This window comes from Acipenser ruthenus, chromosome 14 (genome assembly GCF_902713425.1).
Source record: "Acipenser ruthenus chromosome 14, fAciRut3.2 maternal haplotype, whole genome shotgun sequence".
NCBI lineage: Eukaryota > Metazoa > Chordata > Actinopteri > Acipenseriformes > Acipenseridae > Acipenser > Acipenser ruthenus.
The window spans coordinates 9,478,398-9,502,490 of NC_081202.1; the positions used below are offsets into that span (position 1 = coordinate 9,478,398).

The 24,093-nt window shown below is 36.9% G+C and overlaps 1 protein-coding gene across 2 annotated transcripts in view; it reads left to right on the plus strand.

The window, feature by feature from the left end:
• Positions 1-19,268, plus strand: part of LOC117419906 (A disintegrin and metalloproteinase with thrombospondin motifs 20-like) — a 93,900-nt gene extending 74,632 nt beyond the window's left edge. The window contains exons 28-38 of one of the 2 annotated variants that reach the window (XM_058985752.1): positions 4,201-4,368; positions 7,254-7,427; positions 8,096-8,266; positions 9,717-9,917; positions 10,229-10,358; positions 10,575-10,669; positions 11,561-11,655; positions 12,197-12,330; positions 15,112-15,203; positions 16,454-16,558; positions 17,195-19,268. In XM_058985752.1, coding sequence (XP_058841735.1) covers positions 4,201-4,368; positions 7,254-7,427; positions 8,096-8,266; positions 9,717-9,917; positions 10,229-10,358; positions 10,575-10,669; positions 11,561-11,655; positions 12,197-12,330; positions 15,112-15,203; positions 16,454-16,558; positions 17,195-17,284 — 1,455 coding nt within the window. In that variant the 3' untranslated portion in view covers positions 17,285-19,268. The remainder of the gene's footprint in view (positions 1-4,200; positions 4,369-7,253; positions 7,428-8,095; positions 8,267-9,716; positions 9,918-10,228; positions 10,359-10,574; positions 10,670-11,560; positions 11,656-12,196; positions 12,331-15,111; positions 15,204-16,453; positions 16,559-17,194) is intronic. The other variant, XM_034033269.3, reaches the window with a different exon arrangement.
• Positions 19,269-24,093: the final 4,825 nt, after the last annotated feature.

Genomic DNA, 24,093 nt, shown 5'->3' on the forward strand with positions numbered 1-24,093 from the left:
CAAAATATTCCATCATACTGCAAAATAATAATGGCTTACCCACACCCAATCCTTGTATATTTTTAACACTTTCTGTCTGTGCCAGATCCCGAAGCTATAACAGTTTGGATGTGTCAAGGCAAGGATTATACAGACAGTTCAAGGTCTTCTAAATTGTTCCAAATCCCTTAATAGAGTACTAACCGAGGCATTCAATTTTATTTGAGTACGTTTAATTAGCCTTAGCAACATTAAAACCTTCCCCCTTTTGTTGTACTTGTTTTCAGGGGGTGCAGATTTTTAAATTGTGATGCTAGAGATCCAAAGGTTAAACTGCAGTGTCCTGGTATACATTCATTTCCTGGGTTGTTGGTGAGGTTGTCTTGCTTATAGACATTAGCCAAGGTGAACCCATAAGGCTTCATGGGGGTTTCCCAATCAAGATGGCAGTTGTACATGGGTATCATGGAGTTCTGCTAGGAGCGCACCTTGCCAAACAGGGATGGAAATGACTAGTGCCATGTAAGCAGTGCCTTTAACCACTGATCCAGAACAATCAGAATGATTGTTAACTACTTTACTGTAGTTTATTGTCTTGGAAGCAATGCATTAGGCATGCATAAGCAATCCTGAATTTCTGGTTCCAAGTTGGCATGGATCTTTTTTTTTTATTTTTGGAGGTGTGAGGATGTAGAATATGCAAGAAGGAAAGCCTAGTTTAATTTGAATCTCTTCCTTAAACTTCCTTATCTTGCTTCCTTGAATCTGTCAAGATACCAATCCAGAAGGAGAGCCTAGTTTAATTTGAATCTCTCTTCCTTAAACTTCCTTATCTCACTTCCTTGAATCTGTCAAGATAACAGTCTACATAGCGTTAGGCTTTCCGCAAAGATAACTGTTAACTTTCCAGTGCTTATTTTGGTATCTTATACTGTCTCAATTTGTTGGTGCTAAAATATACAATTCCCCAATGTTATTACACATTTCCAGATTCATATTTTACAAGCTGTGTTTGGTAAATTTCGATATTTGGTTATTTAAATGAATATACTGTACAGTATGTTCTTCTTATTTTTGGCATCCTTTTGGCAAAGTATTGTGTTGCCAGATTTCTTTAAAGCTAATTATTTCACACTTGATTTTTAGGTCAAGTTTAAAATGTCAATCACAATAGCAGATTCTCTCCCACGATCCATATTGGATTAATTTGATTAGTTTTACTAGGGTTGCATTTTTTAAAATAGCTTTAATGTCCATTAGCTTTTCTTCCTGTCTTATGTGCCTGCTATTATTAATGTTTAGGTAATCTAGCTAACTGTACCATAAATATAAACCGTACTGCCGCCTCTTTGATTTTTAATTAGCAATGGAAAACCAAGCATGTATGATGTATACAACAGTTCCCACACACAGCTTATTACTGTCGTGTTTCAGAAAATGCACAGACCCCTTTAAAATCAAACTCAGTTAACAACAAATCAGATTTGAGTATACCTTGACCTTGCATAGTCTAGCTCTCGTATACTTTCTGTACTTACACAACATATGTAACAAAAAATATGTAAAATTGAAAATACTAGATAATAACTATAAGATGTTAGCATACCATGTCTGTTGTTTATGTTATCTTTCATATCTGCTCACTGGAACGTGTTTGGCTTGTTAGTAGTCAGAACTGTATTGCAGGCTTACCTTGCTTGCCGTTTGTCTGCTGAAACTTTTTCCCAGACACCAAGCTGATGGTCAAGCCTCCTCTTGAAAATGGAGTTGTCCTTGGAGCCCCGTTTGCAGTGGCTGTTCTCTGCTCTAGGGATTAACATCTTTGATTAACTAATGGCTTTCAGATGAGTGCTTTTGGGAGAAGGAGGAGCAAGCTTTCATACCATATCTTATCCCACTGTTGGCAGCGCATGTAACCGAGTGACGTCGCCCAGGAGGTATGGTTTAGAGCCTGTTAAAAGAAAAGAGTTTGACAAGGAAGAGCTGTTTTTTTTTACTCTTGTTCCTTTTCAGTTCTGTCTGTGCTTAAATGACAGGAGTGTTCACGGTGTGATCATTTACCAGTTTTGAAGGTTTTTTTAAGACCAGACGTTATCTATGGATTGCTTTGATGTCCCCAGTCTGTTGACCTGCAGCCCTGTGTTTAAAATGCCTCCGTAATTACAATGTTTATGAAATATATACAGTGTGTCAAATGCATCCAAGTCCTTTATTGAAAATACTTACACTGGACGAACTGAAGGGCTTGTGTACTGCATCTGTTTTCAAGCTTTATAAAACCTAAAAGTGAACAACAGTGGTTAACAAGGAGATGTCAAATTGTCAGTGGCTTGATTTTGATTTAAAATGTACACTTGCAAATGAACAAGTACAGCCTCTGAATTTCCAAATCATACAGATGCTGTACTTGTTCATTGAAATATGTTAAGTGACTTAAACAAAGATAACTATACACAAGATTGTTACATTATGTAATCAGGCTGAGCAAACAGTGCAATATTATATTAATCGGCTGGACTGGAAAATATTATTTAACAAAACAATGTCACTTGTAGGAATGCATACAGTAATTTGGTTCCCTTTCAATTCGAAGATGACCACCAACAACATTACGTATGGGATATGCCTGCCTATTGGTAGGTATTTTATGAGCTCTTTATACCAGAGCTGCCGATAGGCCCTGGAATGACGCCCTCGGTCCCGCCTACCGAGGGATTAAAACCGTCATACTGAGGAAGCCATTTCTCTTTTTGCCGCTCAAGACGGTAAGGTAAGACTCTGTGTTGGTATCTGAGTGTATTATGAAAAAGAGGTTTGAGTCTACAGCAGTTCCCTTGCCTTTCAGGCTAAAAACTGGCTTGCCGCTTTCATGGAATCAGTGACTCCTGATTTAGCCTTTTTCTTTCTTTCTTTCTTTCTTTCTTTCTTTCTTTCTTCCTTCAGCAACCTGCGCGCGGTTGCGTTGCAGGCTGCTGCTTTCCTATCTGTGGTACGTGACTCGACTGCCTGTGCAGTTTTGATTTAATGGAGTGGGTGTTGTCATCTTTTACAGCCTTTCACTCATGTGGGAGCACATCCTCCACCGGGGCTAGGCTCTGCCTTATCCCTGCCGTCGAGCGACTCAGCTGGCTGCCAAGTGGCAGTTTTAATATATATATATATATATATATATATATATATATACATATATATATATATATATATATATATATATATATATATATATATAATATTTACTGTTGACTGAGGCCTTGTCCTCCACGGGCTGTATTTTTCCAGACCCACTGTAGAGTAGACCTGCTGTAGAGTATGCTCGGTGCACGCGGTGTGCTAGGTGCTTCGTGCACTCAGTGCGCACAGTACTTGGCGCATAGCGCCTAGGTGCCTTCGGTGCACTCAGTGCTCGGTGCTTAGTGCACTCAGTGCGCACGGTACTCGGCGCATAGCGCCTTGGTGCATCCAGATTTATAAAAGGACCGTAAAACAGGCACTGAGGGTTCTGAATTCTTGGATGGGATTTATAAAACACGCAATGGCATAAACATGCAACTGAGACGTGATTTGTGGGGGCAATGTCTCTGTGCGCTTTAGCCCTTGATGCATATGAACATGATGGGAGACTACATTTGGGGGCTGATTCATAAAAGTGATTTACAGTATAATCGTAAATCTCGAAAAAGTACTCACTTCTAAATCTTTTGTAGTCATTTTTGTATTACTTTAGTATAAATACATGTTAATTTGGATTCATATGTTGTTTTTTTCTGACTTTATGTGAACGAAAAGACACAAATTTGCCCGTTTTCTCATTGGAAATAGGTGAATTTCAAAATATCACTGTCCTGGTCACAAAAGCAAAGTTTGTGGGGAATAATAGCCATTTTCTATACTTTTGAGGCATAAGCAATTAGGAAATAACACTTACTACCCAGGAACAAAAACTGTGTTACATAGTGTTGTCAACCGGTTACAAAATGTATTCGCCTATAGAACTGGGTCTGAACAGATTCCCTATGTTGTAATGAAAGGTGAGTGGAATGTTCCCAGATGCATTGAGATGAAGTACATTGACCAACCTGAGTGTCTGAGTTTCTATGTATATACTGGGCTACTGCTTATGTGTAAACCACTCTGATGCTGTCACTTACTGGTAGAGATTAAAATATTTGAATGAGTGAAAACAGATGTAAACCTAAACACGCTGTGTTCCTTTTCTTCCAGTGTTCGGTGAGCTGTGGAAAAGGCACCAAGCATCGGGACGTTTACTGTGCTGATAAAGATCAGGCCCAAGTGGAGGAAGAACACTGCAAACAGCTGTCAAAGCCTCGCAATCACAAGCCATGTAGGTCACGCAGATGCCCTAGCTGGAAGGCCAACAGATGGAAAGAGGTATGCATGGTTTACTTCAAGTGCACTGCAGGTATCGGAAATCACTGGCAGAATCTTGAGTCTGACAAACAAACTCCAGATCTGTGAAAGTGTAGTGAACTTATTTACCACTGTCTTTGAAGTGAGGCAGTCAACCCTACCAATTGTTTTAATAAAAAAAAAATACCAATAAAGTAACGTCAGGATTAAGTGGCGGTGAGCATTGCATAACACCTTCCCACACCATGGCAATCTGGGGTTTCCGTAATTCTTGGAGTATAGAAACTTAAATAGAATTTCTGCGTGTTGTGTACTTGATTCACATTGGTATTCTCAGGTTATACTGTTAACAGAGCATTCCAAAATGAGATCTGGCGAAAAAGAATATTCCCTCAGTAAGTGCTGAGAAAGAAAGAGCATGCAGTGTCAATGGATCTGATTAATGGAACATTTGAAAATGATAGTTAGAAAATTGAAGAGATGAAAAAGAAAGTTGTCAAATGCAGAGGGAAGGGGAACAAGTCTGTCTATAGTTGATATAAAATTTTAAAATCCTCTTTCGGTCAGAGGTAGTCATTTGTATTTAATGGACAGTAAATACATCTCGGCTGCTTAATAAATGTCACTTCCATTACACTGTATCAAAGAAAAAAGCGTGTCTTGCAGGAAATGTTTTCATGCTTTCACCACTTATTTAAACCTTACAGACCAAGTAGCAGTTACCACTAAACTTCCACCACAGCAGATTCAGAGGAAATGCTGAAACAGGCCAGTGTCCCCACCCTCTGAGTTAGACGATGTGTGGGCCCATGATTAGAGCCATTCTCCCTTACCACTTCGAGGCTGAAATAATTGGTAGCAGATTGGGTGGAACTCACCTAAAGAGACATCATAGAATTATTATTTTTTTTTTAGTTGGGGTCTTTTTCTCATGGGACCTGGATTTGATTTACCATAGCAATGTCATAACTATTTCTCTGCAGTTGCACCTGTACTGTGCATATGTAGTCATGTATCCAATTACGTAGTGGCTACATACTTTCATTTGGGTACTTGACCACATGTGCATGGTAATGCAAAATTCTGTGCACTTTTTTTTCACATTCTGAATAACCCCTTACTTAAAGTGAAATACCAGACGCAGTGCACACCCCTATCAGTCACTGTAATAATTTGATGTGCTTATCGCAATAGACATACTCTGAGATCAGAACTCTAAGTAGCTTTAGTTGCATTTTCATACTTATGTTTAGTGTCTTAACTCTTTATGATGTAATCATTGAGTTGTTCTTGTTGTACTTAGTCAAATATTGTGTCTGCCATAGATGTGTAAGGTTTAAAAGTTAAGGTAAACATGACATTAATTTGTTATGCTATAAGGATGAGACCAGACCATGTTTCAAATCGTTTGCCATTTATTAGTTCCAAATACCAAACATTACATTGAAAGTTATTGGTTAGATACAATACGTGCCACTAGTATTAACAGAGGTATGCAATTGATTAAGTCACCTCAACCCCTGGAGGGACAGCCTCAGACTACACAGATGATCTGGAGGTATTAGGAGCTTCTCTGTTTGTGTATGCCTCTATGCTTGGTATTTATGCTTGAGTAGACTCAGAGCCTACGTGACTACAGTTTGTTTCTGTTATAATTGTCAGCAATAGAAATGAGTTATTCAACACTTTATCCACTCCAGTGTAACCAAGCACAAGCTACTCTATTTTACAAGGTTACTGTGGTGAATTCTTTACCATAGGTCTCCTTTCCTGTACTTTCTAGCACATGCCTAATCACTCAGAATTCTAAGCCTAAGGCCAAGTGAGTCACTGCCTTAGCAACTCTACGTATGCCAATGTCACCTCCGGCAAACTGGTTTAAAATCACCAACACATTTTCCTTCATATGATTATCAATACATTTTCACTCTACATATGTAACTTAGGTTAGATCAGCTAGCACCAAAATGTAATTTGAAGCTACTTACTCTTAAAGTATAGGAAGGGCAGGAAGTAAAATCTTTGATCCCAGGATCTTATTGTGTAACATGACTGCTTTCTTGTCTCAACAACCACAGTAGTGCAGAGTGCAATCGTGTTGATCGTTTTAAGTTAAAGACCAGAAAGGGTTCAAAGAAAAAGTCAAATGTTCTTTTGCTAAGATTTCCATTCGACTGACTGTAGATCTTGCAGCGTTTCTCTTGTTTTAACTTTGTTTTAAAAGTTGTCAAAGAAAACCCTCCATTTATCGATGTCAGTACAAAAACACTTCTTCCTTATGCAGGTGGAGATTCAAAGGCACAACAAAACTTCAAAGAGAGATCAAGATTCTGATCCTACAGTAACCGTTATGAAAATTGTATTCATAAAAGAAATACATTTTTGTTTTATATTTCTGTAGCACTTGAAAGTGCTGTCTACATGCTGGTGAGAAAGATTTACCTCACAAAGTCTATGTATGTTTATCTGTACTCTACAAATTAGAAAAGCGTGTCGGAACTGCTCCAAGCCCTGTCACTCTGGTTTCACTCAAGCACAACATTGGTGTTTCTATAGAAGCCTGATTTCTTAACCCATAAAGCATACTATGTACAGTAAAAACTTAAAAAAGTACAGTGTTGTATATAAAGCCTTTGAAATGACTGAAGAAAGTTCCAATAGTGACAACGGCTTGGATACTAGGAAAGGTTCAAAACTATAATTACAGTGAAATGGTATGCATGTGTCGTAGTATAGTAAGACAAACATGAGTGTGTTTAAAATCTGCAGACATATATTGCTGAACTTGCAATTCATCCATGAATTTAATAACACCCCACCATAGGTTCTAAAGGAAATCTGTTAAGGAAACCATGTCCAGTATACAAATATTTAAACTGGTAGTTGTACCTTGGGATGTTTTTCAGTGCTCCGTGACCTGTGGCGTGGGGATTCAGCAAAGGGAAGTCTTCTGCAGATTGAAAAGTGTAGGTCGAGTTGATGGAGTGATGTGTGATCCCCTCACCCAACCCCCCCATACACAGCCATGCCGGGCTCCTGACTGTCTTCACTATGAATGGATTGCAGATAAATGGCAAGGCGTACGTATTGCTTGATATGGCATAGGAACAGAACTTTTGCATCTGATACATTAAACCAGTTTCCTTTGTTGGGGTTTATCTGACAGACTTAGCTTCCTGCCTGAAACTGTTGCCTAAACCACATAAATACTTACTATAAATAATGCTGTAGCCCAGATAACGCCCATAACATGACTTTACAAAGCCTGCTTATATCAACCAATTGCTTTGTCTACTGGTGAACCATATATAACTTTAAACACTGAAACATCAGATAGGTAGTTATACTAAAAAATAAATCTGGCAAGAAAAATGGGAAGCCTTTATCAATGTCTATATTGCCTTCAGTTCTCTGGGGACACAAATGTTGATATGGTAGAACCAAGGCCACTTTGTCCATACTTCAGTGTGATTTTAAAGGGGCAGGGGATACAGCTGGGTCTAAGGGATGCAATTTCATGGGCTGTACATAGCATCTAACTACATAACTACATGTGTAATTGCAGTGTAACCTAATTAGTTCCCAAGAGACATCATTGTTCTAAATACACACGTGCTGTACCAGTTAACTAGCAACTACATTCTACCTTTTTGCATGAAATAAATACCACCAGTTTTTTTGAAAAGCCCTTTTTCTGTACTGGTATTTAATTTACTAGCTGCATGTTCAATGTACTGTTTATTTTCAGTGCCCTGTTGCCTGTGGTGAAGGGATAAAGACACGAAAGATTGTGTGTGTTGATCAAGACAAGAAGTCTGTAGATGACAGCCGTTGCAACTCTTCGTCCAAACCTATCGCTTCACAAAAATGCAAAACAGTACCTTGTGAATATTTATGGATTACAGGAGATTGGTCACAGGTATGAATTACTTGCAGGTCTTTTTATTTATTATGTTTTCCCATATACGTTATAAACCATATAAACTTTTCTTGACAAGTTTAAAAGTGTAATTACTTTTCAGGTTTAAAATGTGTCTTCTACCACCAATATCTCTTAGCATTGGTTAGTTGTTCTTATTTTTTACTCTTTAGGTTCTCTTATAAACTTTGTGCTGGATAGAGTGTAAAATAAATATGTAACTATGTGCCATTTGCCTGTCCTGTAAAGAAAACAGGTGCAGACCAACATGAAGGAACAGCCTGTTTAAATGTAGAGATTTGCAAAGTCCATCTGCACAATAATGAGGGACACAGTCAAAATGATATTTAAGTTAGTAAAGAATATGGAAAATGCTAGCTGGTATAAATGTCAATGCTTAAAAAAGGGGTTCCAAATGTTCACCCTCCATATCTGCTCATTATGCACCTTCTATATGTGCCCAGTTATCCTCCTTCCATATATAAATATGGTAGCTGATCACCACGGACACCAATACAGTCCTCACATACTGGAAAGGAGTGTGCCTAAGAATACCTGTATACCCATGCTTAATAAACACACCCATGGATATGGATTGCAACAATATATACATTCAGTATTGTGCCATGGAAATAAAGTACATTTATATAGTATTTATTTTTACTGAGGAACCTTTCCAGTTTTCTGGGGTTCCATTGCATCAGGTCCTGAACTGGATTAGATCATTAAAGCATGCTTCTCAAGGCTGTTTATCATTAAGTATAGGTCTTCGAACATGGAGTAGTGTAACGTGTGTGGCTACAGGAGGTTTGTTTTAATGTCAGTGCACATGGAGAGGATCGAGAAAGCCCAGTAATTTGACAACAACCCTCTCTGTCAATATCCTGTTGAAATTGAATCCCTCTGTGCGAGTCGGGGAGGGGGGGGGGGGGAGGGGGGGGGCTGTCAAGTCACAACTGATATGTGTGCTGTTTTTCGACCAGGTATACTGGTTCAATAGACAGTAACTGATTAAACAGTGTGTGGCACAGGATTAAGTAATGTTATGTGAAGTAAACGTGTAATTGTAATGTCCTTATTTAAGTCTGTAAACCTGTGCTATAGTTTTATATAAATGCCAGGTATTGTGTCCAGAAAGAAACCAGTACACATGGAAAGTTACCAAATTGCTCAAACGTCTGTTAGGAAATGTTAGGTAAATATATCTACAGGGTTAACATAGTGTCTTGGCCACTTTGGATGGCAATAACTTTAACTGGTAATGCATATAAACAAAATGTTTTGGAAATACATTCAAGGGGCACAAGGACAAGGATCGTGTGGTTAACAAAATAGCCACCAGTATAATCGTACTGTATATATCAAATATTAATACTATTTTTTTGTACTTTCCGTTAAACATGCAACAAAGCAGATAATGAAGAGCGTTGTTTCTGCTGTGTATTTACAGTGCTCAAAAAGTTGTGGCTCTGGATACCAGCAAAGGATGATTTCCTGCTCTGAGGTGCACTCTATTCAAGATCATTATTCCTATGATTCCCAATCTGTATCTCATGCCAACTGCCCAAAGCCACATCCTCCAGACATCCAAAAATGTAACCTCGGGGAGTGTCCCTCTGCTGCATCCTGGAAAGTAGGCTTGTGGAGTAAGGTGTGTATCCTCTCTCTTTGAATTGACGTTTCTATTGAATTACAAAAAGCAATCCGTGCAGCTACAGTATAGGCTTGACTCACACCTGAACTATCAGGCCTTATTCAAGCTTTAACAGTCATATTCAGAAACTCGATTACTGTTAAATGTTGTTGGCTTCTTTAACCACACTGTTACGGGCTGAAAGGACTGGGAAGAGGGAGGCTTGTATTATGTTTTGTATAACTGTATTCACTTAGGTTATGAATGACATTGAACAGTGCATTTATTTTAATGCTTAAAGAGGATGTTTTAATACTTGCACATTGCAGTGTTCTATGACCTGTGGAGCCGGTGTGATGGAGAGAAAGGTGGAGTGCGTGACCTCCAAGGGTTTACATTCTGAACTGTGTCGTCCAAATGAGAAGCCAGTATCCAAGGCTGCTTGTCAGGATAAAGAGTGTGAGTAGTATGTTAGTGTGTCTGGGTTTTGTTTATAGGTAGGTGTATATAAACATATACAGGTATATCAGATACAGAAGTCGTAATAGAAATGGAAGAAATGTCAATAAAGTAGTAAATTAATGCCAGCAGGGTCAGGTATTATTCATAAAAAGTGGTGAATAAAAAAAAAAAAAAAAAGATTGTATAATTGTAATTATTTTATTTTCTGCACAGGTGAATTATCGACAAGCTGCAGTGATGTGCAGACTAAACAAGGACTTACAAAAGATGGTGAATACTTGCTTAGGATTAAAGGAAAAATTATTCAGGTAGGTTATGCAAAAGTACAAGTTTTTCATATTGGTATATTATATTTAGGTTTAATCGGTAAAGCTTGTTAAATGTCAAACTGAATTATAATTTCGACTGAAATAAATGTATATAGGATAAACATCGGTAAAACCACTTGCTATTTTTTTCTTACCAAAATTATAATTTAGAAATCATCTCTAGTTTGTGTAGTTTTTATACTTGCTGTCTGTCCCGGCCTCGTTCCGTTCTGAATGGCTTGGGGTTGCTGTCGGTCAACTCGTGTCTACTGTAGTTTCACTGTCAGTCATTTCATCCTGTTCTGACAGATCTCATTGACTGAAGCAGCACTAGAATGCTCTCATTCGTTTAAATGTGACAAGGTAGCTACAAGTTAGCTCCACTGTGACGAAACGTTATTTCAACTGGAAAGGGGTTTTGCTAAATGAGATGTTTCTCAATGGCATAAAAAGTCTGGGTTTTTTATTTAAGCATAAAGGTCGATTTCATCCATTCTCTGCTTCAATTGAATAAGAAAGATCGAAAAAAAACCTGTTGTAGTCTTCCAAAAATAAATGTCTATAATAATCATCAATTTGGCAAAAAAATAAATCTTGTATAGTAGCAAGTGTAATTATATTTAAAGCAGCAACGTTCTGTTTTACAATTCCTTGAAGTCTACTGCAGCCTTAGTGTGGGCTTCATTACGCCGTATTACATCAGAAAGTCATTTTCAGTCTTTTTTTTACCTTCCCCTTTGAAACACGCTTTACTTATATTCCTACTACTGCTTGCAAAAGGAATCTATGTTATTGTTCCAACATTTTCAATACGAGGCTATAATGTAACAACCTTCCTAAGTTCTTTTAAAAAGTTTAAAAAACATTTGCATGCATTATTTTTCCCCCCAGATTTACTGTGCTGAAATGCAGTCAGAGTATGCAAAAGAGTATGTTACCTTACGCAGTGGACAGACAGACAACTACTCTGAAGTATATGGATACAGGTATGTCTTACGGATTGAATTGTAAAGCATAATTCACTTTACACGCTCAAGCTGTGATATATTTTCAACTATATTAGCCCCTCCCCCCTTACTCGGCCACCTTTTAAATGTGTAAATGCCACCATTTAATTTACTAGTAATAAAATACATAAACTATAAAGTAACATTAAGTAGCAGAAAAGTCTGTATCATGTTATCCCTAATGCATTTTTTGTGAGGTAATGTTTAATATCCAAATGATATTAGTTTTTTTTTTCATTCTTGACAAGGCCCCGTCCATCGTTTAAACGTGACATTTAGTGTACTACAGGTGGTTTACATGTTTATAAAAAAATCTAAACATGGCAACCTTAACACTAAAAAAGACACGAGCTGAAACTACATTGCTTCGTTTCTTTTCAGCTGGTTACACTGGGTAGTCCAGGATTACTGCTAATCAGGGACTGTAAAACCAAGTTTTGCTTTGGAGTTTTGATTGAGTGTTTTGAAGTTATGGATAATACTAAGTATTGTAAAAGCTGAATGTAAATGTTTTTTCTAGGTTGCAAAATCCATATGAATGTCCGTTCAATGGAAGCAGACGACAAGATTGCTTGTGCACTAATGACTACCCTGCAGCGGGATACACACTTTTCTATAGGGTTCGACTCGATGTCAGTTCCATGCGGATAATAAGTAAGTGTGAACCAGATTCTAAACTGCATTCTGCATTTGCTTAATTAAACATATTTGTTATTATTAATATTTACAGTTGTAACATCCTGTAAACATGTTAAGCTACATTGATGATGTTGTAGACATTCTCACACCAGCACTCTGTTCCAGCCCCACCCACAATGATCTCATCTTTTAATGCCAGAACTCAAGACACCCTTTATTAGGGGACTGGACACACAGGATCTGTTTATCTTCACCCCAAGTTGGGTGTCTTCTACATTCATTGTCAGAATGTGCCCCTACCAAGCAGCTGAATTGAATTCACAAATGGCCTCCTTTATCCCTTCTAAATACCCGTTGAAATTGGGAATTGGAAGGAGACATTTTACCAGGAGACATTTTAAACTGATCTTAATCTTTGGAACCCATGTAGGCAGCTTTCAGATCCAATCCTTTGTTGCATTTGTTGATGTATGTTAGTTGAATACACTCACTGTATTGTATTATAAACTCTGTGTTCTGTTTCTCAGCCTCCTGTGTGTCAGACACTATTTATATGTGAAGAGACTGCCCGACCGATCATATAAACAAAGCCAGAAATCCAAGACTGCACAAAATGACCATATTGACAGTATTATGGCAGGTCCCCTATAAATACTGTATCTTATAGACTGCTGAGGATCTTCCAGCCAATCAGAGCTCACAGTATACCTGCTGTCCATGACACATCATGGAGAAACACCATTCATGAAATCACCTGAACCATTTTGAGTTTTTGCTGTGCTGTATTGTCTGTCGGTTCTGTTTATGTCACCCGTTTTAAAAAAAATCATACCTTAGTCCATTCATCTCTACTGGTGCCAATATTACCCACATATACAGACCTATAGCCCTATAATGACCCTATGTGAAGTCCTTCTTTAAACAATGCAGCATTTTGAAATTACAGTACACAGTCGTGTACCTGGAAGTCTATCAACCGGGACCCATATATATTTGTGCATTATTGTCTGTGTTGGATGTTAATGTTGGTTTTGCAGGCTACACAGATGTTTGTGCCTTTGAAGTAGACAGTTTGGTGCTTTCAGTAGTTTTTAATCTTGCAAAGAGTCCTTGTTAATCTCTTGGTGTGGGTCAATTACAATATATTTCGAAACTTGGTTAGAATCTGGAGGAATATAGAGGCATCAACATTTTATTTGTCATTAACTTTTTAAGTAGCCTTTTTGCAGAGTGCATGTTGAACCACTTTTTCACATTACTGATTTTGTATTTATAGTTGTGGCAGGATATGGATGTCACCAACATGCTTGTTTTGTATTTGCAGCTATGGCAGGGCATGTATCTTACTGTAATACTGCTTTCTGCTATTTAAATGGTGGTACTGCCCAGTCCTATTTTTTTTCTTAGTGCTAACATTTCCTATGGAGAGCTATTTGAATGACCTCATTTACAGTTTTATATTGTAGTAACACACTCCAAGTCTGGGAACGATCAACCTTCTACAAAAGAGAGAACAATCCTATCACCTCTTTTTTCAATGCCATTTAAAAAAAAATATTGAGACATAATTGTATTGGTATTAGTAGGGATCTTTCCACATGCACACACATTATATCATGTTACAGAACATGTTATCTGCAGTGGTGATCCTTTCCCCGCATACTAAATGCATATATAACAACACTGTGCCCCATACCATATGTCAAACCGAGACAGCACATGTTTGTAGCAAGGAGCCACTCAGACAGTATGTTACCCATTTGTTATGCTCTCTTTTTTCTGTGTAAAAAAAAAAAAAAGAATAATGAGTTCAAGATGACTTGAAGATCATATACTTAAATAGTTCCAGGAAAGCTGGAGAACACTGTAATTTACTTGAGGGGCATTCTAGTTACAGGATAACATTAAATGTACTTTCTCTAGTTATAAGAAAGTACATTTAATGTTATCCTGTACCTAAATTTATATTTAGCAGCATTGATAAATAATATTGAAATAGAAAAAAAAATTGCTTATTCTTCTAAACAAAATGAACCACTTCATGTAATAACTAAGATCAATATTACAACGGTTCTCCCATAACATTAACAAAATAATAGTCGTTTATTCTTCATAATAAAATAATGGACTACAGAAACATACGGTACTATATGTTCACAGATGTATTGGCTATGTTCATAAATTTTTAGTTTGTATTTTGCCCTATGTCTGCTACTATGTCATATTGCGTTTCACTGTAAAAGGCTACAAATGGGATCCTCCCATTGCCTTATTAGACAAGTTTAACTAATTAAGCTCACATTAAAACCTGAAATGTCTCAAAGCAGATATGAAATTGAGTCTTCTTTACATACATGTTATGAGGTTCACTGATAGAGATAAAATGAAAAAAATATACAGTATATTTTGTTCAGTCGTTAAGAAACTTCATAAATGTATGTACTGTAACCGAGGGTATGCTCTCAGAAGCTAACCTGCAGTAATAGTGACTGTGTGCGTTTGTCTGTATGTACTGTAACAGAGGGTATGCTCTCAGAAGCTAACCTGCAGTAATAGTGACTGTGTGTGTTTGTCTGTATCTACTGTAACAGAGGGTATGCTCTCAGAAGCTAACCTGCAGTAATAGTGACTGTGTGCGTTTGTCTGTATGTACTGTAACAGAGGGTATGCTCTCAGAAGCTAACCTGCAGTAATAGTGACTGTGTGTGTTTGTCTGTATCTACTGTAACAGAGGGTATGCTCTCAGAAGCTAACCTGCAGTAATAGTGACTGTATGTGTGTTTGTCTGTCCCGCAGCTACAGATCTGTTTTTCACTGAGACGCTGCTTGGGAGAGCAGTTCCTTTTGCCACAGCAGGAGACTGTTACAGTGCAGCCAAGTGCCCACAGGTACGAAACTGAGACTGCATCTTGTAATGTGATCTTTTACATTGAGCTTTATGGTGTATTATTTGTATAATGTTGCATGTATTTTCCATTATAAACCTGGAGCTGTAGACAAAACTTTAATGAGCGTAGCAGGGAATCGGCAAAGAAATCTGTTTCCAATGTATCATTAAAGAATCTGTTATTCACAATACTAGCCTGCGTATTTGAAAACTGAATTCACTACCTTTTAATTTAGTAGTCGCCAATTTTTTTAAATTTTTTTAATTTTTTTTTTACCATTTTCTCCCCAATTTGGAATAGCCAATTATTTTGTTTAGCTCAGCTCACCGCTACCACCCCCGTGCTGACTCGGGAGGGGCGATGACGAAAACACAATGTCCTCCGAAGCGTGTGCCGTTAGCCGCCCGCTTTTTTACACACTGCAGACTCACCATGCAGCCACCCAGAGCTACAGCGTTGAAGGACAACGCAGCCCTGGGCAGCAAACAGGCAAACCCGCAGGCGCCCGGCCAGACCACAAGGGTCACTGGTGCGCTGTGAGCCGAGAACACCCTGGCCAACCTAACCCTCCCTCCCCCCGGGCGGCACTCAGCCAATTGTGCGCCGCCCCCTGGGAGCTCCCGTCCTAGGTCGGCAAAGGAATAGCCTGGACTCGAACCGGCGACGTCCAGACTATAGAGCGCATCCTGCACTCGAGTGCTTTTGCTGGATGTGCCACTCGGGAGCCCCTGTACTGAACTTTTAAAAACAAATGTGTCATGTTAAATAAAATACCTCTGCACGTATTTATTTTTTTCAGTTTGTTGGATGTACTACATTAATAAATATTAATACATTGATTTAATAAACCAATACTAATATTGGCAGTTACAGATGAAAAAGTGTTTCCTCCATATTAAAAAAAAAAATCATATTACCAACTTCCATGGATCATTTGATAAACTGTCAAAGTGAGCTTGTTTGTGGCTCCATCAAGATGGAGATGTTAAAGAAGATCCTTACACGAATGTACAGGCGGGTTATAAATTGGATTCATGACATAATACAGTAATATTAATTTCTCTTTTTTTTTTTTTGGTTTACTCAAATATTTGAGTATTTATTACAGAAAGCTGGGTTAAATCTGAGATAAGAATATATGTTTTGGGCTTGATTTCAGTTTGTTTGAACCTGCTACTGTACATTTTAGTACCATTTGCTTATGCACAGTCCTTAAATAACCATGTATTATCTGCTATCTATTTTTATAGGGACAGTTTAGCATCAATCTGACAGGTACTGGACTGAGAGTATCTGAATCAACTAAATGGATAGCGCAGGGTAACTATGCGACAGTCAAAGTACACAGGTCTCATGTAAGTGAAGTGCACTTGTTTTTAAGCCCATACATTTCTGTTTTATGCAACGATTGTCACACAGTTATTGTGACAGAATTGGGAAACATTTTCAGACAGTTCAATATACTTTTTTTTTTCTTGCGTAGTTTATTTTCAATTTTAAAATGTATTTAAGAAAATAAACTTGAAGAAATAAATAAACACATTATTCAGACAGTTTAGACGGCATACCAAAATGGGTAATATAGTAATTGATGTCAAGAATAATCAATCTAGCTATTTTATAAGGCAAGTGTTAAGTGTAACTGCATGCAAGCAATAGTAACATGATGGTGACACACACGCACACACACATTATAATATATAATATATTTATTTATTTATGTATTTATTTATTTTAAACTTGGTTATTACCCAAGGTAGAAATCGTTTTGAGTCAATAAATAAAAGGGTCAAGCACTCCTAGAAAGAGGATTAACAAAAAAAAGGTAATGGACTAAAAACAAAACCACTAAGCAGCATTAACTGTATGTATTGTCAGGTAGATCAAATGCATAGAAAGCTCATCATGCTGATAAAGTGTATAGCAATCTCTGGAGTAATACAACTGTTTGTGTCTGTAACTGCTCATCAAATACTTTTAATCTTTTGTAGGATGGTACAAGAATCTATGGAAGATGTGGAGGCTACTGTGGGAAGTGCATTCCTCAAACTAACTCTGGGCTTCAAGTCCAAGTTCTGTAAAGAAGAAATTAGGATTTGAAGTACTAGGAATCAAAAATGAAAAGCATATCTGTCCAGAATGTAATGTACCTTGTGTGTAAAGACAAAGATATTTACCACTTATATAATATTGCATATTATTTATCTATTTTGGCAGCTACAGCAAAAAGTGATCCAACTGACTGTAATGGCCACTACAACATAAAACAAATTCATATGAAGATATTTATTCAATTTCTGATAGTGACAATGATGATCAAATGCACTGGTATATTAATGTAAGCTAGACCAAACATGGAGTAAAAGCACTACGGGCTGGTTATGTTTAAATTGGTGTCTTATGTCAGTCCAGCTTACTGTAAGGACAGGTGCATAGTAAAGACGCTGGGTATAGCATACAAAATAAAATACAAAACGTATGGTACAGTACTGATACAGGCTTTCTCAAGATGTAATGTCCAATTACTGTAATTGTAGTTCTTTTACCTGATTTTTTAGTACATTCCCAATGGTGCTCATTATCCAGCAGCTGGTTAAATAGCAAACATTGTATTTACATTGACATTGCAATCATATTCAGTAACTGAGTGAATTACACTGGAAGTGAATAATGATCAGATAGGTCATGTCCCCAGTAGCAATTATACTTCAGTGTTGCATGCCTTACATAAGACAGCACAAGACAAGCCTCTTAAAATGGTAAGAGGTAGCCTTGAAACAGCATTGAATTTCATGCTGATTTAAATACACCTGAGTCAGTTTTGTTTTATTTTTCATTCATATAACAAAAACCTCTGAAATCAGTAGAAAAACCAGGGGACCTTCTCCTTACATTAGGAAATATAAGGCTTAAGGAGCATTGGTACCCACCTCCGGATTCTTGAGATCATCAATCAAAAACCCTTTAATTTGTTACATATGAGTTACAGTACATGAAAAACCTAATTTAGCCAGCCAGCGGACAAAATATAGGTCCAAAAAAACCCAGTCATATTGCCAAGTCACTGGTGCATAAACCCTACCTCTCATACGCATGTAAATAAGAGAGACTTATTTTATTAAGGTATAAAATATTTATGTACGATTTTATATTTATTCTGTGCTGTTTTGTTCATATGTTGGATGTTGAGTACTGCCAGCTAAGAAGCCATTATTTGACTTTAAGTTGCATTTTTGTTGAATGATTGTAACCACTAGCTAAACAGAAAAGAATGATGTTATTTTTATGGTGCTGTTAACTACTGAAATTACCTCTTTTAAAAAACAGGAGTTATGTGGTGATGTACCACTACCATCCACTCTGCTGCAAGGTTTATTGGAGTAGTATTAATATTTACAAAGCTTCACACCATTTCTCTCTGATACAAATGCAGACAGTAAATCTTGGTGCTAAAAGGTTTGGAAATCCATATAGTGTTTAGCTTCAACCAAAGTTTCCTTTTACAGTGCCTGAGTTGCACAGTGCAGCTATATCTATATTGGAACATCCCTGTTTAAATTAAATGAGCAGCTAACTTAACTGTGGCTATCGTGTTCTGTGATAGACAGTTCTACCTATGAGATCCGTATCAGAAACTGTCGGAGTACTTGATGCACTGTGTGCCTTTACATATTTTTAGAAAGGTAAACTTGGAATACTCCGTTCTTTTTTTTATTAACAGTAAAGTTTCTTGTAAATATTTATGTAAAAAAAAAGTTTTTATAATTGAGTGTATATTGAATATAAGTGTATTCTGTTATATTTTAAGAGGGCATTTGGCAAAAAAGAAATGTATGAAATGATGCTTTTGCAATGTATTATCCAAAGAAACCACACACTTGTTGAAAATTGAGTATTCACCCAAATGTGTGTACTTTAAAGTGTGTATATTTAAAGGAATCATGTTGGTGCTATAATAACATTTATTGGGTTTTTTTTGTTTTGTTTTTTTAAAGATAGCATCTGACTGCTGTACTAACAAAGACAATTACATATTAAAATGGTGTTTGTATGTGTGTGTTTTATTAAAACTTTTTAAAACATTTACTTGGCAAGTTTTAACTCCAGTAACTTAAAAGTGGATCTAACAGGTTTACACTTAAATTAGCATTTGTAATCAACATTTAATAACAGCAGAAAAACAATCCCAGAATAAATCTTCCAGGAAAATGAGAATATATAAAGTTTCCTAATCTTTTAGTCAACACTTTCATGCTGCAAATCATAATGCGGTCATAAATAGGATAAGGGTCTTATTGGGTAAACCCTCACTTGTCCAGCTAGAACCTTACAGTAGTACATCTTAAATGGATAAAGATGAGGTTTGTTACAGTAATTGTGATTTATAAAAAGTTTTGATTATTACAGATAATACGTTTTAATCCTGTGCATAACAACGAGGCAAGATCGTACAAACTGGTTAATGTCTTTAACTTTCTAGCCAACAAATACATGGGACCCAGGGCACAGGCTGAAGGGAAACATATTCCAAAGAAATGTATATACTGTCATGTACAGAAGACAGTCTACGTTGCCTTTAAGTTTAAGGATTGTTGGCATCCTTGATCCACATGTTCCAGAGACTAAACTAAATCTGTTCAGGTCCAGGGCTACAGAAAGACAAATCAAGGTTGACTGAAAACAGAGCCGATGCCAGTTTAATGTCAGAAATGGAGGTCTCAACATTTTGTAGAATGCGCCATAAACTATCGTGATGCCAGACAAAGTTCAATACTAACAGAACATTTGGCTTGAAAGGAGTATCCTTGATACAAGTGTTCTATTTAATGGAAAAGTATTGGAAAGAGGGCTGCAATAAATGAATTCCAGGTTCTTATTACTGAGCTTCCTTTAGTATTTAAATATTTAATGGTATCTATCTGTTTAAACGTACAAACAGATACATTGAAACTAAAGTGATCTATTCCACAGTATTCTAACAAGCTGTGTGGGTGCTCATGAAAAAAGGCACAGAGATTCAAGGAGAAGAAAGCTTTTTATTCAGCAGACACTTGCAGGTATAAGCAACACTCCCCAACCAATGCGCTCACTGCCCTACTTCTATACATCGCAAGCGGACCTGGTTGTAACCCCCGCAATGCCAGCTGAGAGTCCCAAAGACGGGCTAGCACAATGCCAACTGCGGTAAAGAACAGCTGGTACCACAGTGCTGCCCGGACTGTCACAATATTATTGTGTGAATATCTTGAATTTAAATAGTTATTTTAGCAAAAGTTAATATAATAATGAATAACACGGTATAGACATAAAAAAAAAAAAGATTGTTTGTAGCCTAAACAAGGGGGTGAAATAATTTAGTTTTTTTCTTTTGATTGATGGATATTTCCTAGATATTGTTCTCTTTTTATTGTTTTTTTTTTTTTTTTTTTTTACTGTGTTTAAAACAGGACCCCCTTTTTAGGGCAGTTATTATGTTGTTATTTAATAGAATCCTAATTAGAGGACTTTACCGTTTGTAATTGACTGCAATGGGAGGGAAAGAGCTGTTCAGACAAGGTCAACTATCACAGTACTGCCCGATTATCTTATTATTTGTTCTGATTAGAAACTGGTAATAAGAGCCTTTATTGTTATTTTAAATATTTTAAATCTCCAGTTAGAGGTAGCCACCGAACACTTATAAACATAATAGAAGTCATTAAATCTAAATAAAACCTAAAAGGCGACATTAACATATCTAATATGTTTCTATATTACCTGGTTTAAACATTCAGAATGCTTTGTCATTGAAGTACACTCTCATAAAATTAGAAGTGCAGTTGCTGCTAATAGGTTCCAATGACTCTGTATTATACATTTAGGAACCATACAAAAGTATGGTTGCTCTCATTATCTATGCATGATGGCGTTGTGGGAGACTCATACTGTATAGATTTGTTTAAAATCGATGGGTAACTGGAAACGTATAACTCCTCATAAACTTGAGTTTTGAGCAATGTTATTTTTACACTTTAATTAAAGAAGCCTGTTTGTCCACATAATCATTCAAAGTAACAGATGATTACTGGACACACTTGATTTTATACAGTACTGTAGAGAAGTTAAGGAATGCTGGTATCTGACTTATCCCAGGTGGAACTAGTTAGTGGTCACATATCCATATGCCCCACTGTCAAGTACATTCAATCCAACTATAATGTGGTATTCAATTTAAAAAAAAAACAAACAAAAAAAAAAAAAACTGCTTGCAGGTCTAATGATCGAGCACATCTGTTGTTGTTTTTTTTATAGTCCACCAGTGACAATAATCTGTTGTGAACTGCTTTTTGTTTTTGTTAGCAACATTAGTTTGGCAAGTTGAATACTAGAAACTCTGCTTTAGATTGTGTATGAAAAGTAAATGTGTTCAATCTGAACAAAAGCTAGTGAAGCTGAAAAAATTCCAGATGTCACTTGTGTATTTTTTATTCAGATTTTGGCCAACTGAGACTGGAAAACATCTTTATTTATGAACGTATTTACTTAAATTTTAATTCGAAACAAGCCTTCAGCTCACGAAAGGCTAAAAAAAACAAAACAAAAAAAAAACACCACAATAGAGGCTAAGAGTGTATGGTAAAAGAACATAATAGAAAGCTGTCGAGTTAATTGAACCAGGGGATGGAAATATAGCCTTACTTCTGGAATTATCAAACACAGGACAAGGCTTTAGGGAACCTGGGGGTGGAAATCTGCAGTCATGATGCAGAAGCACCTGCCAACCAAGTGCTTACTCTCTATCAAAGTCAGTCAGATCTGCTGTGGTGGTGTTGACAGGATATTACATATATGTTTCAGAATGCATGTCAGGGATTCCACCAGCTTAGCAAATTATTCAGATTTGTGAAATTTGAAAATGTGAGGTACAGCCCATTTACACAAAAGTGAATGCTATACATTCCTGGTGCTTTTATTTTATTTGTATTTTTTTCTGACCACATCTTACCACAGTTTTGAAGGGGTCTAAAGGATGCTAAATCTGTTCTACTGTAGTACAAGCACAAAGTACCACCTGGTGGTTGTAGCAGATAGTGTAGGCTAATGTATGTAACTGCTTCCTAACAAGTATGCATCCCCTGCCACCATCATGAAAAAGTAAATCACCATGGCCTACGTCCACTGTATTCAAAAAGGTGTCTCTCCTCTTAGATTCTGATATTTAAAATTTCAAATGTATTTATTTAACCAGGATAGAACCCTTGAGATACACATCTCATTTACACGGGGATCCTGGCAGGAGAAGGCAATACGAAATAACACTCAAAATCAAACGTACAGGACAAATACACTTAAAACAATCATAAAACAGTAAAACAAAATAAAAGCATACAAAACAGAACAATTTACATGAGCCAGGTCATAGTCAGTATTTACAGGATTTGCAACCCTGGTCAGATTTAAATATTGGTGAGTGATTTAAAAAGGTATACTGTTCATAAAGTGTGATGAAGAATGTCCTAACCAAGTTTTATAGCAATGAAGAAGCAGTTATGTATGTAAACCTGTAAATGTGATGTACATACATCCACCTCCTCTACTGTATCCCTTTCTCTGAGAATAGGCATTCCTACTCGGGTATAATAAACAGGACATTTTTGTTATTTAAATGAAAATAGGAGTTTAGTAGGTCCATGTTTGCAGGGAACAAATTATATAAATGTTTTATTTCAGCAGCTGACCAAAAATGACCATCTAGTATCGACACGTTAAAATAATTTATCCTGATTGACCAAAGGAACCCAAGTCTACAATTTTATTCATAACAAAAGGAGATTTGGGGAGCTTTTGAACCACACAATAAGGCAAAATAATTCTGAGAGCTCATTCTGGAAGCTACTACAAATAGCAAACATTGTATGCCAGTTACTTTATTGATATCCATTTTATGTGAGTACAGAATACAAATACACACAAGGAGCATAACTCAGAAAATGTGAGTATCTTGTAAAGTACAACAAAGCTCCAAACTTTGTGCTGAAGGTACTGGAATGGAAGTAACACACAGGTGTGCTAATATGCATGTTGTTGACAAACTTGTATACAGTTGAATTCCTTGCTTCAGGTGATACTATACTGTTTCAAGAATGCCATCATTTACTTAAGCATTGCTGCTGAACAAGACCTAATGCTGCACCTATACCCTGGTGGCGATGGCTACTTTCAAAAAGATAATGCACTCATCCAGCATGCCAGGATTGTGTGCAAATGGTTTGAGGAGCCTGACAGAGACATCTTCCATGGCCAACACAATACCTGGAACCCAATCCAATTGAGCAGGTGTGTGATGAACTTGAACAAAGCCTTCGTCGTCACAATCCTCTGTACCAATTGCATGAAATATTAATGACTGAATAGCACCTTGTGGAGTCTATGCCTTGTTATGTCAAGGCTGTGACAGGGCAAATAGTGGCCCAACTTGATATTAGGTACATTAATTACGAAGCCAGACAGTGTATATATTCATTATAATAATAAAACAGAAAAACATACATCATTGCTGTTTATATAAGAGACCATGCTGACAGATTGTTTAGGGTAAAAAGGTGACATTTTTCCATTAAAATCAAGGATTGTCAAGGATAATAATCTTTTCCCTTCAGGAACAGTTGTGCTTATGATGATTGATGTGTCCCCACGTGTCTGAGGGTCCTCTGTAGTTTACTTGATAAATGCTGTGTGATTGAACAGTATTTGATTAGCACTGACTGTTAAGTCTGTTTTTGTAAGTTTAGTTTTTTTTCTGCCGAGACTGAAAACTATTTACATTTGGTGTGGAAGCATATTTACACAGCCAAGCACAACAGATCTGTGTGTATTTATGTCTGTAGCAGCTTTAACAGCTTTGTCTGTA